The 15276-nt window shown below is 42.2% G+C and overlaps 1 protein-coding gene and 1 non-coding gene across 9 annotated transcripts in view; both read left to right on the top strand.

The window, feature by feature from the left end:
- Rnf216 (ring finger protein 216) overlaps positions 1–15276 on the top strand; it is a 152438-nt gene that overhangs the window by 37822 nt on the left and 99340 nt on the right. For all 8 annotated transcript variants that reach the window (XM_004671304.3, XM_004671303.3, XM_045143301.1 and 5 more), the window contains 3 exons: positions 3312–3388; positions 8792–8891; positions 11420–11584. In XM_004671304.3, coding sequence (XP_004671361.2) covers positions 3312–3388; positions 8792–8891; positions 11420–11584 — 342 coding nt within the window. The remainder of the gene's footprint in view (positions 1–3311; positions 3389–8791; positions 8892–11419; positions 11585–15276) is intronic.
- Positions 7023–7128, top strand: LOC123459057. The gene has a single exon (XR_006635986.1). It is a non-coding gene; the product is annotated as a U6 spliceosomal RNA (small nuclear RNA).

Below are 15276 nucleotides of genomic sequence, written 5' to 3'. Positions count from 1 at the left end.
TCTCTTAACCAATTTGGGGGAAGTTTTCTTCTGTGATTTTGTTGAAAATGCCTACTAAGCCTCTGGATTGAAATTCTTCTTCTACTATTCCCTGGATTCTTATGTTTGATCTTTTCATAGTGTCCCAGATTTCTTGAAATTCTCATTCATACTTTCCTATTAGCTTGTCTTTCTCTTTGTTGGACTGTATTAGATCTGCCACCTGGTCTTGGATATTTTGTTCTCTCCTTGATCCATTCTACTGGTGAGACTTTCCACAGAGTTTTTTATTTTATTATTATTGTTATTATTAATTTGTCCTTTCAAGGTACGGTTTCACTCTAGCTCAGGCTGACCAGGAATTCACTATGTAGTCCCAGAGTGGTCTCGAACTTATGGTGATCTTCCTACCTCTGCCTCCCAGTGATCCTCCTACCTCTGCTTCCTGATGCTGGGATTAAAGGCATGTGCCACCACGCCCATCTTCCACAGAGTTTTTTTTTTTTTCTTTCTTTTTCTTTTTGAGAGCCACAGAGAGAGAGAAAGAGGCATATATAGAGAGAATGGGCGCTAGGGCCTCCAGCCACTGCAAACGAACTCCAGATACATGTGCCACCTTTTACATGTGGTTTATGTGGGTCCTGGGGAATTGAGCCTCATACTGGGGTCCTTAGGCTTCACAGGCAAGTGCTTAACTGCTAAGCTATCTCTCCAGCCCATCCTCAGAGTTTTTTATTTGACTGACTGTGTTCTTCAGAGCTAGAATTTCAGCCTGGTTTTTCTTCAGTATTTCTATTTCCTTACTCATGTTTTGTGATGTTCTCCTTATTTCATTCATTAAGCTGGTTTCCAAGAGTTTGTTTTCTTAATTCCTTTGTTTTTTTCTTTGATGCCTTTCATTTTTTCTTTGATTTCTTGGAGTGTAGATACAATCATTTGGTTTGAAATCTTTGTCGGGCACTTCATCTAAAACAGTCTCATTGGTGATCATTTCTGATGGATTTATAATTTTTTGGGGGGGGGGTTGGCTTTTCAAGGTAAGGTCTCACTCTAGCCCAGGCTGACCTGGATTTCACTAGGGAGTCTCAGGGTGGCCTTGAACTCACGGTGATCCTCCTGTATCTGCCTCCAGAGTGCTGGGATTAAAGGCTTGCGCCACCACGCCCTGCGGATTTATAATTTTTGATGGGACTGTATTGTCTTGATTCTTTCTGTTTCTTATAATATAGCGACTTTGGCATCCTGAGTTGAGTTTGATGCTTGGGTTTTCTACTTATCTGCAGTGTTCTTTGATGTGGCAGTTTCAGGATGAGTTTAAGGTGCCAGGTGTAGCTCTTGTACCCCAATCCAATTGCAGAAGTAATCCTAGGTGTTGAGTTTGTTTGCTAAGCAAGTATTCTACTGGACTCAATGGAACAATTTACAGGCAAATTCTAAACTTCAACTGAGCAATGTACGCGTTCAATACACATTCAGTGGACCTGGAATTTACTATGTAGTCTCTGGGTGACCTTGAACTCACAACAGTCCTCCTACCTCTGCATCTCAAGTGCTGGGATTAAAGGTGTGCACCGTCATGCCTGGCAAAATACTTTATTTTATTTATTTTTTTGTTTATTCTTTTTATTTATTTGAAAGTGACAGAGAGAGAAAGAGGCAGAGAGAGAATGTGCTCACCAGGGCCTCCAGCCACTTCAAACAAACTCCAGATGCATGTGCCACCTTGTGCATCTGGCTTACTTGGGACCTGGGGAACCGAGCCTCGAACCGGGGTCATTAGGCCTCACAGGCAAGTGCTTAACTGCTAAGCCATTTCTGCAGCCCAAAATATTTTATTTTTATTTATTTATTTGAAAAAGAGAGAGAGGATCAAAGAAAGAGGCAGATAGAATGGGTGTGCCAGGTCCTCTAGCCACTGCAAACAAACTCCAAATGTATGTGACACTTTGTGCATTTGGCTTACATGGGTACTAGGGAAGTGAATCTTTATCCTTTTGCTTTGCAAACAAGTGCCGGCTGGGCGTGGTGGTGCACGCCTTTAATCCTAGCACTCGGGGAGGCAGAGTTAGGAGGATTGCTGTGAATTCGAGGCCACCCTGAGACTACATAGTTAATTCCAGGTCAGCCTGGGCCAGAGTGAGACCTTACCTTGAAAAACCAAAAAAAAAGAAAAAAAGGTGCCTTAACTGCTAAACCATGTCTTCAGCCCATGACAATTACATTCTATGTCTAGTGTGCAGGTTATAGTTCAATCTGAGGAGCCTGTGGCTATATAGCAAACAATTCTGCTGAGTACTCCTGTAACAGGCAAAGCAGGCTGTCCATAGCCCATTGCTGCTTGCTTTCCCTTCTCTTTCTCAATCTCTGTCTCTTTCTTTCTTTTTGGGGGTGGGTGGGTTCAGGGTCTCATTCTAAGCCAGGCTGACCTCAGACTCATAGCAAGCCTCCTACTTGTGCCTCCCAAGTACTGGGATTAAAGGCGTGCACCACCACATCTGATCTCTATTTTATTTGTAAGCCGAGAGTGATAGAAGAGAGACAGGGAAAGAGAGAATGTCCACCAGGGCTTCTGGCACTGCAAAGAACTCCAGATACTTGTGATACTGCGTATCTGGCTTTACATGGGTCCTGGGGAACTGGGGCCATGTTGTTAGGTTTTGCAGGTAAGCACCTTAACCACTGTGCAATCTCTCCAGCCCCTATTCCATCACTTAACCTTAGTTCCCCAGTTCTTCACTTGACCCCCTAGGCTTGGGTTTTGTTACTTCACTGCCTTGTGTCCTGGGCAGAGTATGCTTAGTGCTTGCTAGCAGAGTGGAGAACGGGAATGCAAGAGAAGCAGAGGTTCTCTTGGACCTTCTAGGCCTCATCTTTTGTGTCCTGTGTGAATCAGGACGTGAAAGGCTGAATCTAAGCCATACATTTTATAGCCCTTTTCTAATCCTTAGTAATTTATGTACTTCTTGCCATTTGATTTAAAAAAAAAAATTATTACCTACCGTGTGTGTGTAGTGCAAGTGTATGGAGGCCAGAATTGACAACAGGTGTCATCTTTGATTTCTATTTACTGAGAAGGCCTCTTACTTGAACCACAGCTTCCTGATCTGGCTGGTCTAGTTAGCCAGCTTGTCTCAGTGATCTCTGCCTCTTGAGTACTGGGATTTACAGGCAGGCTGCTTTGCCACCTGGAATTTATGTGGATGCTAGGGAGCCAAACGTTGGTCTTTGTGCTTGCATGAGAAGTGCATTATCCATTGAACCATCCAGTTTTTATTGTCATTTTTAACCATTCCAGCAAAGTAAACATAAATAAAGTTTTTATTCTTTTCTAGGAAGCAAGATTTCCAGATGTAGCAAATGGATATGTTGAGGAGATAATTCACTTGAAAAATTATTATGATTTGAATGTGTAAGTATAACACCCTGCTTCCTCATTTTTTGGTGGTAGAACATATGCGACATTAGTAGTTATCAATTTTGAAAAATATTTTTTTTTCCAAGTTGGGGTGGACAGAATGGGTGCACCAGGACTTCTTGCCACTGCAAACAAACTCCAGATGCATGAGCTACTTTGTGCACCTGGCCTTTTATGGGTACTGGGGAATCAAACCCATCTCTCTAGCCCCCACCCCAGTCTGATCATTTAAAAAAATTTTTTTTGGTTTATTTTTATTTATTTGAGAGTGACAGATGGAGAAAGAGGCAGAGACAGGATGGGCTCACCAGGGCCTCCAGCCATTGCAAATGAACTCCAAATGCATGAGCCACCTTTTGCGTCTGGCTTATTACATGGGTACTGGGCAGTCGAGCTTTGAACCAGGGTCCTTAGGCCTCATAAGCAAGTGCTTCACTGCTAAGCCATCTCTCCAGCCCCCCCCCCTTTTTTTTTTTTTTTTTTTTTGGTTTTTCGAGGTAGGGTCTCACTCTGGCTCAGGCTGACCTGGAATTTACTATGTAGTCTCAGGGTGGCCTCGAACTCTCAGAGATCCTCCTACCTCTGCCTCTCGAGTGCTGGGATTAAAGGCGTGCACCACCACACCCGGCTTCTCCAGCCCTTTTTTGATCTTCTTTTTTTTTTTTTTTAAAGAAAATATATTTTATTTACTTATTTGAGAGAGTGAAAGAGGCAGAGAGAGAGTGGGCATGCCAGGGCCTCCAACCACTGCAAATGAACTCCAGATGCATGTGCCCCCTTGTGCATCTGGCTTATGTGGGTCCCGGAAAGTTGAAACTGGATCCTTTAGCTTTGCAGGCAAATGCCTTAACTACCAACCCATCTCTCCAGTCCCATTTTTACGTATGTAGTTGAATGGCGTTAAGCTTACTCATATGAATTTGTAGCCCTTCCAGCCATTCATCTTCAGAAATCTTATGTCATTTTCCCAAACTGAGACCCTGTATCTACACTTAACTCCTCATTCCCTCCTCTCTCCCACCTTCTGAAACCCACCATTTTTTCTGTCTCAAGACATTTGATTACTCCAAGGTTTTCATGTCAGTGGGATCATAGCATTAATACCTTTCTGACTGGTTCCATTTAACATAGCACCAGTTCTTTTCATTGATACTAATCTAAAGTTAGTCATTTGCAGACTGTTTCTGGATCTCAAAGAATCCTGATGGTTATGGAGTTAGGAAGCTTTGTTGTTTCTGAGCATCAATACACTTATATCTTGGTCAAGGTTTTTTTGGAGGTAAGGTTTCGTTCTAGTCCAGGGTGACCTGGAATTCACTATGTCATCTCAGGGTGTCCTTGAACTCATGGCCCTCCTCCTACATCTGCTTCTCAAGTGCTGGGATTAAAGGCGTCCACCACCGCACTGACTCTTGGTGGATTTTTATTTTATTTTATTTTTATTTAGAGACAGAGAGAGGGAGAAAGAGAATGGGCATGCTAGGGCCTCTAGCCCCTGCAAACAAACTCCAGATGCATGTGCTACCATGTGCATCTGGCTTACATGGGACTTGGAGAATCAAACCTGGATCCATAGGCTTCAGAGGCATGTGCCTTAATCACTAAGCCATCTTTCTAGTCCCTTGGTCAGGGTTTTAAAGGATATTTTCTTACCTACAATTATAGCAAAAAGATAACATGTAAGTATTGTTGTAGTTTTTATTAATTAAAAATGTGAAGTCTGGGTTGTACATGTTGACACATGCCTTTAAATCCCAGCACTTGGGAGGCAGAGGTAGGATGACCACCGTGAATTCAAGGCCACCCTGAGAATACGTTGTGAATTCCAGGTCAACCTGGACTAGAGGGAGAACTTAACCTCACACACACACACACAAAAAAGTGAAGTATATTATTTTAACAAATAATAAATGTACCTTGAAGAATACAAAATAAAAAAATATGACAGACATTGTGATACAATCCTGTAATCCCAGCACTCAAGAGGTTAAAATATTAGGATTGCAAGTCCAAGGCCAGGTTAGGTTATGTCTCAACCTGCACTCTTTGTCTTCATGTTTATATAAAGAATATTTTTGAAATTAATCAAATTTTCTAGGAATTATGCAAAAGAGGTAGTGCATTAAATTTACATGGATTCTGGGGAATCCAGCCTGGGCCCTTCGTCTTTGCAGGCATGCAGTTTAACCCTCTAAGTCAACCCTTCAGCCTTTTTTTTATTGTTGTTTATGTTTGGCTTGTTGGTTTGTTGGTTTTTTTGTTTTGTTTTCAGGTAGGGTCTCACTCTAGCCCAGACTGAGCTGGGCTTTACTATGCAGTTTCAGGTGGCCCCCAATTCATGTAATCCCCCTACCTCTGACTTCCAAGTGCTAGGATTAAAGGTATGTGCCCCCACACCCATATTTCCTTTTGAGCCCCCCCCCCCTTTTTTTTTTAATGTGAGAGAGAGAATTGGCATGCCAGGGCCTCCAGCCACTGCAATCAAACCCTAGGTGCTCCTTCCACCCAGTGCACATACACGTCGCTTTGTGCATCTGGCTTTCATGGGATCTGCAGAATCAAACATGGGTCATTAGGCCTAGCAGGCAAGTGCCTTAACTGCTGAACCATCTCTATCCCTGTTCCTCTTTAGCTTTTTAAACATTTTTTAAAATTTATTTATTTCATTAGAGAAAGAGACAGAATGGGCAACACCAGAGCATTCAGCCATTGCAAACAAACTACACATGCATGCACCACCTTGTGCATCTTGCTCATGTGGGTACTGGGGCATTGAACATTGGTCCTTAGGCTTTGCAGGCAAGTGCCTTAACCGCTAAGCCATCTCTACAGCTCTCCTCTTCAGCTTTTTTTTTTTTTTTTTTTTTTTTTTTTTTTTTTTTTTGGAGGGTGGGTCTTGCTGTAGACCAGGCTGACCTGGAATTCACTGCGGAGTCTCAGGGGCGTCTGGAACTCACAGCAATCCTCCTCTGCCTCCTGAGTGCTGGGATTAAAAACCTGTACCACCATGCCTGCTGTCCTCTGTAGTTTTTTGTTTTTTGTTTGTTTTGTTGGTGTGGTTTTTGTTTTTGTTTTTTTTTTTTGAGGTAGGGTTTCACTCTAACTCAGGCTAGAATTCACTATGTAGTCTCAGGCTGGCCTTGGACTCAGCGATCCTCCTGCCTCTGCCTCCCGAGTGCTGGGATTAAAGGTGTGTGCCACCACACCTGGCTTTCTGTGAATTTTTTTGTTTGATATGCGTGTGCACTGTATGCATGTGTATTTGTGAATGTGCATGGATGGACCATGCACATGTTTACAGAGGCCAGAGGAAAATGTTGGGTGTTCTCGTTCTCTCTCTCTCACTCTCTCTTTTTTTTTTCTCCTTCCTTATTTCCCTGAGACAGTCTTTCAGTGATCTGCAACCTCATTTTTTGGTTAGACTGGCTGACCAGGGAGCCCCCAGCAGTCCTCATATCTCTGCCCTCCTCAGCCCTGGGGTTACAGGTATGTGGCCATACCTGACTGTTCATAAACTCAGGTCCTTGTGTTTGTGCAGCAAGCATCCTTCCCCACTGAGCCATCCTTTCAGTCCACATTAATTTTCTTAATCTCATGTTTTTTTCTCTCAACATTTTTGATCATTAAAGGGTTGAGATTGCAGCACAAATACTAAAATTGCAGCAGTGCACAGAAGATTCGCATGGCACCTATGCAAGGATGACACATAAATTTGTGAAGCATTCCACATATTTTCTTGTTCATGATGTCTTTGTTAGAAAAGTAAAAATGTTTAAGAAGCCCAAATTTGAACGGGGAAAACTCATAGAGCTTCATGGTGAAGGTGGTAATTATGGAAAAGGTACTGGGGATGTAACAGGTGCTAAAGTTGAATGAGCTGATGGACACAAGCTACTGGTCCAATGGTCTGTTTAAAATTCAGAATTTTAGCGGATTCATGGTGGTGTGTATCTTTACTCCCAGCACTTGGGAGGAAGAGATAGGAAAGTCACTATAAGTTTGAGGACAACCTGGAGTGGGTTCCAGGATAGCCTGGGTTAGAATGAGACCCTGCCTCAAAAAAAAAAAAAAAAAAAAGCTAGGACTGGATGGAGAGATGTCTTATTGCTTAAGGCACTTGTCTGTGAAGCCTAAGGACCCAGGTTCAATTCCACAGAATCCACATAAGCCAGATGCACGGGGTGACGTATGCACACAAGTGGCACACTTGTCTGTTTATAGTCAGTAAGGCCCTGGCATATCAGTTCTCTTTCTTTATTGCTCTCTCATAAAAAAAGAAAAAAAACAGTTAAATAAAATTCAAATTTTTAATAGTTGAGGACTGAAGAGGTAGCTCAGTGGTTGAGGCACTTGGCTGCAAAGCCTAATGACCCAGGTTCAATTTCTCAGTACCCATGTAACAGTAGTTGAGATTGTACAATGAGCAAACATAGCTACCACCTAGGTTATTTGGCATTCGGCTGAACAATTTTTTCTTTTTCACTAGTTGCTCTTTTTTTTTTCTCCCAATAACTACAAACTTAAAGATTTGCTTTGGTTTTTTAATTTAATTTAATTTTTGTGTTTTTTTTTTTGAGTTAGGATATTGGTTCTGCTTCAGCCTTCCAAGTGCTGAGATTAAAGGCATGCGCCACCAAACCTGGTATTGGTGTTTTGTTTTTTTTTAAATTAATTAATTAATTAATTTGAGAGCGACAGAGAGAGAAAGAGGCAGACAGAGAATGGGCGCAACAGGACCTCCAGCCACTGCAAAGGAACTCCAGATGCATGTGCCCCCTTGTGCATTTGGCTTACTTGGGTCCTGGGGAATCAAGACTCAAACCAGGGTCCTTAGGCTTCATAGGAAGTGCTTAACCATCTTTCCAGCCCCTTGGCATTGGCTTTTGATATCTATTTCTTTTTCTTTTTGTTTTTTTCGAGGTAGGGTTTCACTCCAGCCCAGGCTGACCTGGAATTCAATATGTAGTCTCAGGGTGGCCTCCAACTCACAGTGATCCTCCTGTCTCTGCCTCTTGAGTGCTGGGATTAAAGGTGTGCACCATGCCTGGCATTGTTTTTTTTTTATTTTTGAGACAGGGTCTCACTATGTAGCCCTCACTAGCCTGGAACTTGCCTGTAGCCCAGGCTGGCCTTGAATATGTAATAGTCTTCCAGTGTCTGCTTCCTGATTTCTGGGATTATAGGCGTGTGTCACCTTCCTGACTGGATTGTAAGGGATTATAGGTGGTATTTTGGAGTCAGTTATAATCAATTTTTAATAACTGAAAGTGTTGTGGATTTGACCAGTGAGTGTCTCAATTTGCAGCTGTCTCTGGCATCACCCTGGCAGGCTTAATGGGGAGGGTTTGGAAGCAGTAGGAAACTAATATCATGTAGGGGATATTTTTGTTTTTGCAGACTTTGTAATTTTCTTTTGGAAAACCCAGATTATCCAAAGAGAGAAGACCGAATTATGAATCCTAGCAGCAGCTTGCTCACCAGCCAGGATGACACAAAGGCAAGTATACTGGCCGAGTTTTGCAGTCTTCATCCTGTTAGGGGAGGAAAGTGCTTTGTTGGGACATGGTCTTAAAGAGTAGAAGAGGAAAACAGCATTTCAGAATGTCTGCACGCCTTTAGTCCCAGCACTCGGGAGGCAGAGGCAGGAGGAACACCATGAGTTTGAGGCCACCCTGAGACTACACAGGGAATTTCAGGTCAGCCTGAGCTAGAGTGAGACCCTACCTGGAAAACCAAAGAAGAAGAAGAATGTGCTAGTATTCTAATGCAAATCTTTTGAGTTTTTTTAAATAAATTTTTAAATTTATTTGTGAGATAGAGAAAATTGGCATGTCAGGGCCTCTGGCAACTACATTTGAACTCTAGATTTTGCACACGTTCAGCCTTGTGCGTCTGGCTTATGTGGGTACTGAGGAGCTGAACGTGGCTCCTTAGGCTTCATAGACAAGCACTTTAACCACTAAGCCATCTCTCTAGCCCTGAGTTCTGTTTTTTTTTTTTTTTTTTTTAATTTTTATTAACATTTTCCATGATTATAAAATATATCCCATGGTAATTCCCTCCCTCCCCACCCCCACACTTTCCCATTTGAAATTCCATTCTCCATCATATTACCTCCCCATTACAATCATTGTAATTACATATATACAATATCAACCTATTAAGTATCCTCCTCCCTTCCTTTCTCCACCCTTTATGTCTCCTTTTCAACTTACTGGCCTCTGCTACTAAGTATTTTCATTCTCACACAGAAGCCCAGTCATCTGTAGCTAGGATCCACATATGAGAGAGAACATGTGGCGCTTGGCTTTCTGGGCCTGGGTTACCTGACTTAGTATAATCCTTTCCAGGTCCATCCATTTTTCTGCAAATTTCATAACTTCATTTTTCTTTACCGCTGAGTAGAACTCCATTGTATAAATGTACCACATCTTCATTATCCACTCATCTGTTTAGGGACATCTAGGCTGGTTCCATTTCCCAGCTATTATAAATTGAGCAGCAATAAACATGGTTGAGCATGTACTTCTAAGGAAATGAGATGTCCTTTGTATATATGCCTAGGAGTGCTATAGCTGGGTCATATGGTAGATCAATCTCTAGCTGTTTTAGGAACCTCCACACTGTTTTCCACAATGGCTGGACCAGATTGCATTCCCACCAGCAGTGCAGAAGGGTTCCTTTTTTTCCACATCCCCGCCAACATTTATGATCATTTGTTTTCATGATGGTGGCCAATCTGACAGGAGTGAGATGGAATCTCAATGTAGTTTTAATCTGCATTTCCCTGATGACTAGTGACGTAGAACATTTTTTTAGATGCTTATATGCCATTCGTATTTCTTCCTTTGAGAACTCTCTATTTAGCTCCATAGCCCATTTTTTGATTGGCTTGTTTGATTGCTTATTATTTAACTTTTTGAGTTCTTTGTATATCCTAGATATTAATCCTCTATCAGATATATAGCTGGCGAAGATTTTTTCCCATTCTGTAGGTTGCCTCTTTGTTTTTTTTTAACGCCTTTCTTTTGTTGCTATTCATCCTGTTTTCACAAAGATTCAAACAAACCCTCTATCTTTAATCCCAGAAAGCAACTTTCTTAAATGGAATATGAATAGTAATTTTTTTCTAACTTGCATAAGAGTTGAAATACTTTACATGAATCAGTTGTATTAAAACTAGTACTGCTAAAACATGAAAAGTTTATTGTATCCACTTTAATGTGCCTCTGCTATCATGACACATCCATTTCATTTCATTCTTTGTAATGCATTTTACCACAATTAGTGTTACCCTTCCCTGTAAATACTTCAGTATGCAGATCATTGCCTAGAGTTTAGCATCCGGTTTCAGTTTTATTCCTTATTATAAGATATCCAGTAACAAAATGTAAACAGTTAGGTTTTTCAGACCTTTAATTGATGCAAACTAGTGTTCAATGTGTTGGGTAAAGAAGGAAAGTATACTTCAAATCTCATGCCTGAAGATTCATAGTGGTTGCTCTTCCTTCTCACCATGGATTCTTTGATTACTTCTTGTCTATTTTTATTTATGTATTTGAGAGTGGCATACAGAGAGAGAGAGAATGGGTGCATCAGGGTCTCTAGCCGTTGCAAACGAACTCCAGACACATGCATCACCTTGTACATCTGGTTTACATGGGTACTAGGGAGTTGAACCTTTAGGCTTCACAGGAAAGTGCTTAACCATTAAGCCCTCTCTCCAGCCCCACTTTGATTACTTCTTAACTTGTTCTTTGGTGAGGGAGAGGTTGATTTGCAGAAAGTAAGTGGCTGAAAAATTGGGTTCAAATCCCTAGCTATCTTTCTTTACTAGTTCTGTCTGTCTCATTCTCAGTTGATCTCTCTCTCTCGCCAACCCCAATCCAAACTGGGAACTGCCTTATAAAGTAATTATAAGAACAAATAATCATCTTTTCTGTAATGTGTAATTCTTGAAACATTCCCCTGCTGTGGGAAAATGTGGTGACTAGCTTCTAATTTTCTGTTTTTGTCTCCTTTCAGTTGCCTAAAATAGACTTCTTTGACTATTCCAAACTGACTCCTCTTGACCAGCGCTGCTTCATCCAAGCTGCTGACCTCTTGATGGCTGACTTTAAGATGCTCAGCAGCCAGGACATCAAGTGGGCCCTGCATGAACTCAAAGGACACTATGCAATCACCCGAAAGGTGCTCTCTTTAGTCTTCCTGTTGGGCTCACACCTCTTGACTTCTCCCCATGGACACAAAACATAAAGAGTGCAGATTGTAGACATTGGCATGGTTTATAATGGGTGGTTTATGAAGAACTGGAGTTTGTCAGAGTGAAGATAAGTAGGCAAGGGTGTTGGCTGATCAGAAAGCACTAAAATGGGAAGAGAGACTAGATTAAAAATTGAAGGTCTGAGGTGGTTGTAGAGACTTAATAGTTAAAGGTGATTGCTTACAAAACCTGATGGCCTGGGTTTGAATTCCTCAGTACCCATGTACAGCCAGATTCACAACATGGTGCATACATTTGGAGATCATTTGCTGTGGTAAGGTGTCCTGGCACACCCATATTCTTCCGTAGATGGTTTCTCTCTCTCCAGTTAAATAAGCATTGAAAAGAAAGTAAGGGGCAGAGGAGATAAGAAAGTGCTTGCCATGGGAGCATGAGGATCTGAATTCAGATCCCCAGTACCCACATAAAATGTTGGATGTGGTGGTGCATTCCTGTAATCTCAGCCCTTAGGAGGAGAGGAGACAAGGATTCCTAGAGCTTGTTTGCCAGCTAAACAAATGGGCATACTTTTGGTTCAGCAAGAAACCCTGTCTTAAAAAATAATATGGAGGGTTGGGCATGGTGGGGACATGCATTTAATCGTATCATTTGGGAGGCTCAGGTAGGCAGAATGCTGAGAGTTCAAGGCTACCCTGAGACTACATAGTGAATTCCACGTCAGGCTGGGCTAGAGCAAGACCTATCTCGAAAAACCAAAAAAATAAATAAATAAAGGAAGACTTTCACACTTAAGAATGTCCAAGCACACCACACATATAGATGCAAAAAATAAATAAATAAAATGCAAGAAAGGGCTGGAGAGATGGCTGGCTTAGCTGTTAAGGCCCTTGCCTGCAAAGCCCAAGGACCAAGGTTTGATTCCCCAGGACCCACGTAAGCTGGATGCATAAGGTGGCTCATTCGTCTGGAGTTCATTTGTAGTGGCTAGAGCCCTATTGTAACCCATTTTCTGTGTCTCTCCCTTTCTCTCCAATAAATAAATAGTTCTTTTGTTTGTTTGTTTTTTTAAAAAGGCAAGAAAGTATGAATTGGCCAGAAAAGCCCTGGAGGGTGATACATGTACCATGGAATGAAGATGAGGGTTGTGAAAGACAAGTGCCCATCCTGTTCCTCTCAGATGTGCATTGATTTGATCATACCACCATCCCTCAGTGGTTCAGTTTTCAGTTAACATGCCAAGAGCACAGTAGTACCAGAGGAAAGGTGATTTGCTGCATCAGAAAAGAGTAGGCAGCTCTTGACAGTTCCAGCACTTTCTCCAAGGGCCCCAGAGAAGGTACTGCATAAGGAACACACCCCAGTGCTTAGACAGGTGCTGTGCCTGGTGGGAAGCACATTTAGTAAGGTATGCTGCCATTAATTCCTCTTCTGCTAAAGTGCTTGTGAGGTTAGCAAACACTGGTTTCTTCCCCCCCCCCCCCAACCCCCAAGAGAGAGAGAGTGTAAGATACCCACTGGGTATTATCTAAAGGCAGGTAAAACCTGAGTGAAGAGTGCTGCTGGTTGCCAGGAAGGTTGAGATATATGTTAATAAGCTCTGGATTGCAGATTAATGTTTGGTCAGCTTACTCAGAAGGGGACAGTTGTGCTTTCTCCCCCCCCGCCCCTACAGCCTTTTTTAATTTTTTTTTAATTGACAACATCCATAATTATAGACAATAACCCATGGTAATTCCCCCCCCCCCTTTCCCCTTTCTTCATCATACCCCTTTCCCCTCTCAGTCTCTCTTTTATCTTGATGTCATCATCTTTTCCTCCTACTGTGATGGTCTTGTGTAGGTAGTGTCAGGCACTGAGAGGTCATGGATATCCAGGCTATTTTGTGTCTGGAAAAACACATTGAAAGGAGTCCTACCCTTTCTTTGGCTCTTACATTCTTTTTGTCACTTCTTTTGCAATGGACCCTGAGCCTTGGTAGGTGTGATTGAGATATTTCAGTGCTGAACACTCCTCTGTCACATCTTCTCAGCACCATGGTGCTTTCTGAGTCATCCTGAGGTCACTGCCATCTGAAAAGAGAAGCTTCTCTCACCAAAAGTGAGAGTAGCATTAATATATGGGTATGAACATTCAGAGAAGTACTTACTGGACAGTTGGATGAGCATGGTGTATACATTTAGCCAGATGACAGTAGACGTTACCACCCCTAAGGGCTCATGGCTATCCCTATTGTAGGTTTTCAGTATCAGGGATGTATTCCTTCCCATGGAGCAGGCCTCCAGTCAAACTAGAGGGCAGTTGGTTTCCCCCATAACAGAATGTGCCACTATTGCACCCATTAGCTTATTTGACCGGGCTGACCAAATATAAGGTTGCAGTGTCCACTCACTGTTGGTAATCTTCACTGGTGATTTCTCTCTCTCCCATTGAAATGCATGCAGCATGGTTTTTTCCAGCTTTCTGTCAGCTGGTCTACATGGAGGAGGTTTTCAGCTCAACTCCAGCAGGGCTTCTCGGTGATCTTGCATCCCAAGTATGTGGAGTCTTCAGCAGTAGGGTCTTACCATCTATTCCTCAGCAATGGCCTGTAATGTTTTGGGGGCATTAGGGACCTTCCTTGCCACCAATTCCATCCTTGGCACTGAAAATTTTCTAGTAACAATCTGTGGCTCCTGTGTGTTCCATTGTCCAAAAAATTAGGTTTCCATATGATTTATTTATATCTCTTAGATTTTGATTATCCCTCCCTCCACCTTTCCTTTCATCCCCATAATTGGGAATGAATGCAAGTGTTGGGAAGGAAAGTACCACCCTTTTTAACCCTTCAAGTGCTGAAATTACAGGCATGCTCTGTCATACCCACATCTAAAGAGTGTGTGTGCAGGTGTGTGGAGCCAGAGAACAATCACTGGTTTTGTCCTTAAGCACACCGGACCTCTCTTTTGAGATGCGGTGTTCACATTTCTCTCAATGTCAGTGATCTCATTACAGCTTGCTTGATTATTCCAGGTTCTAAGTAAAATCTGTGTTGCCTTTGTTTGGTATGTGAAGTGTTTCTGGTTTTGTTAGGTTTTTATTTATATTTATTTGTTTTTGGTTTTTTGAGGTAGGGTCTTGCTCTAGTTCAGGCTGACCTGGAATTCACCATGTAGTCTCAGGGTGGCCTCTTACTCATGGTGATTCTCCTACTTCTGCTTCCTGAATGTTGGGATTAAAGGTGTGCACCCCCATGCCTGACACATTTCATTTATTTTTAAAGATAAATGGCCTTGCCAAAGCCTCCAGCTACTGCAAATGAATTCCAGACACATGTGCCACCTTGTGCACCTGTCTTATGTGGATCCTGGGGTATTGAACCTGGGTCCTTTTGCTTTGTAGGCAAGTGTCTTAACTGCTAAGCCATCTCTCCAGCCCTTATTTAGGTTTTTGAAGTAGGGGCTCACTCTTGCCCAGTCTGACATGAAATTCACTCTTTAGCCCATGCTGTCCTTGAACTCAGAAATCCTCCTATCTCAGCCTCCTGAGTGCTGGCACATATGAACCTCCACTGATCTCTTGGCTTCAGTCTCTGAAATGTATAGGTTTTCACTCCTCCTTTCTCATTTGTTTGAAAAAAGAAAAATGAGTTATTTACTTTGTAGGTTTTGAGGGTTGAAAT

Source organism: Jaculus jaculus, chromosome 2, assembly GCF_020740685.1.
Source record: "Jaculus jaculus isolate mJacJac1 chromosome 2, mJacJac1.mat.Y.cur, whole genome shotgun sequence".
NCBI lineage: Eukaryota > Metazoa > Chordata > Mammalia > Rodentia > Dipodidae > Jaculus > Jaculus jaculus.
Note: the sequence above shows the minus strand (reverse complement) of the source record. Positions and strands in the feature narration are given on the sequence as shown.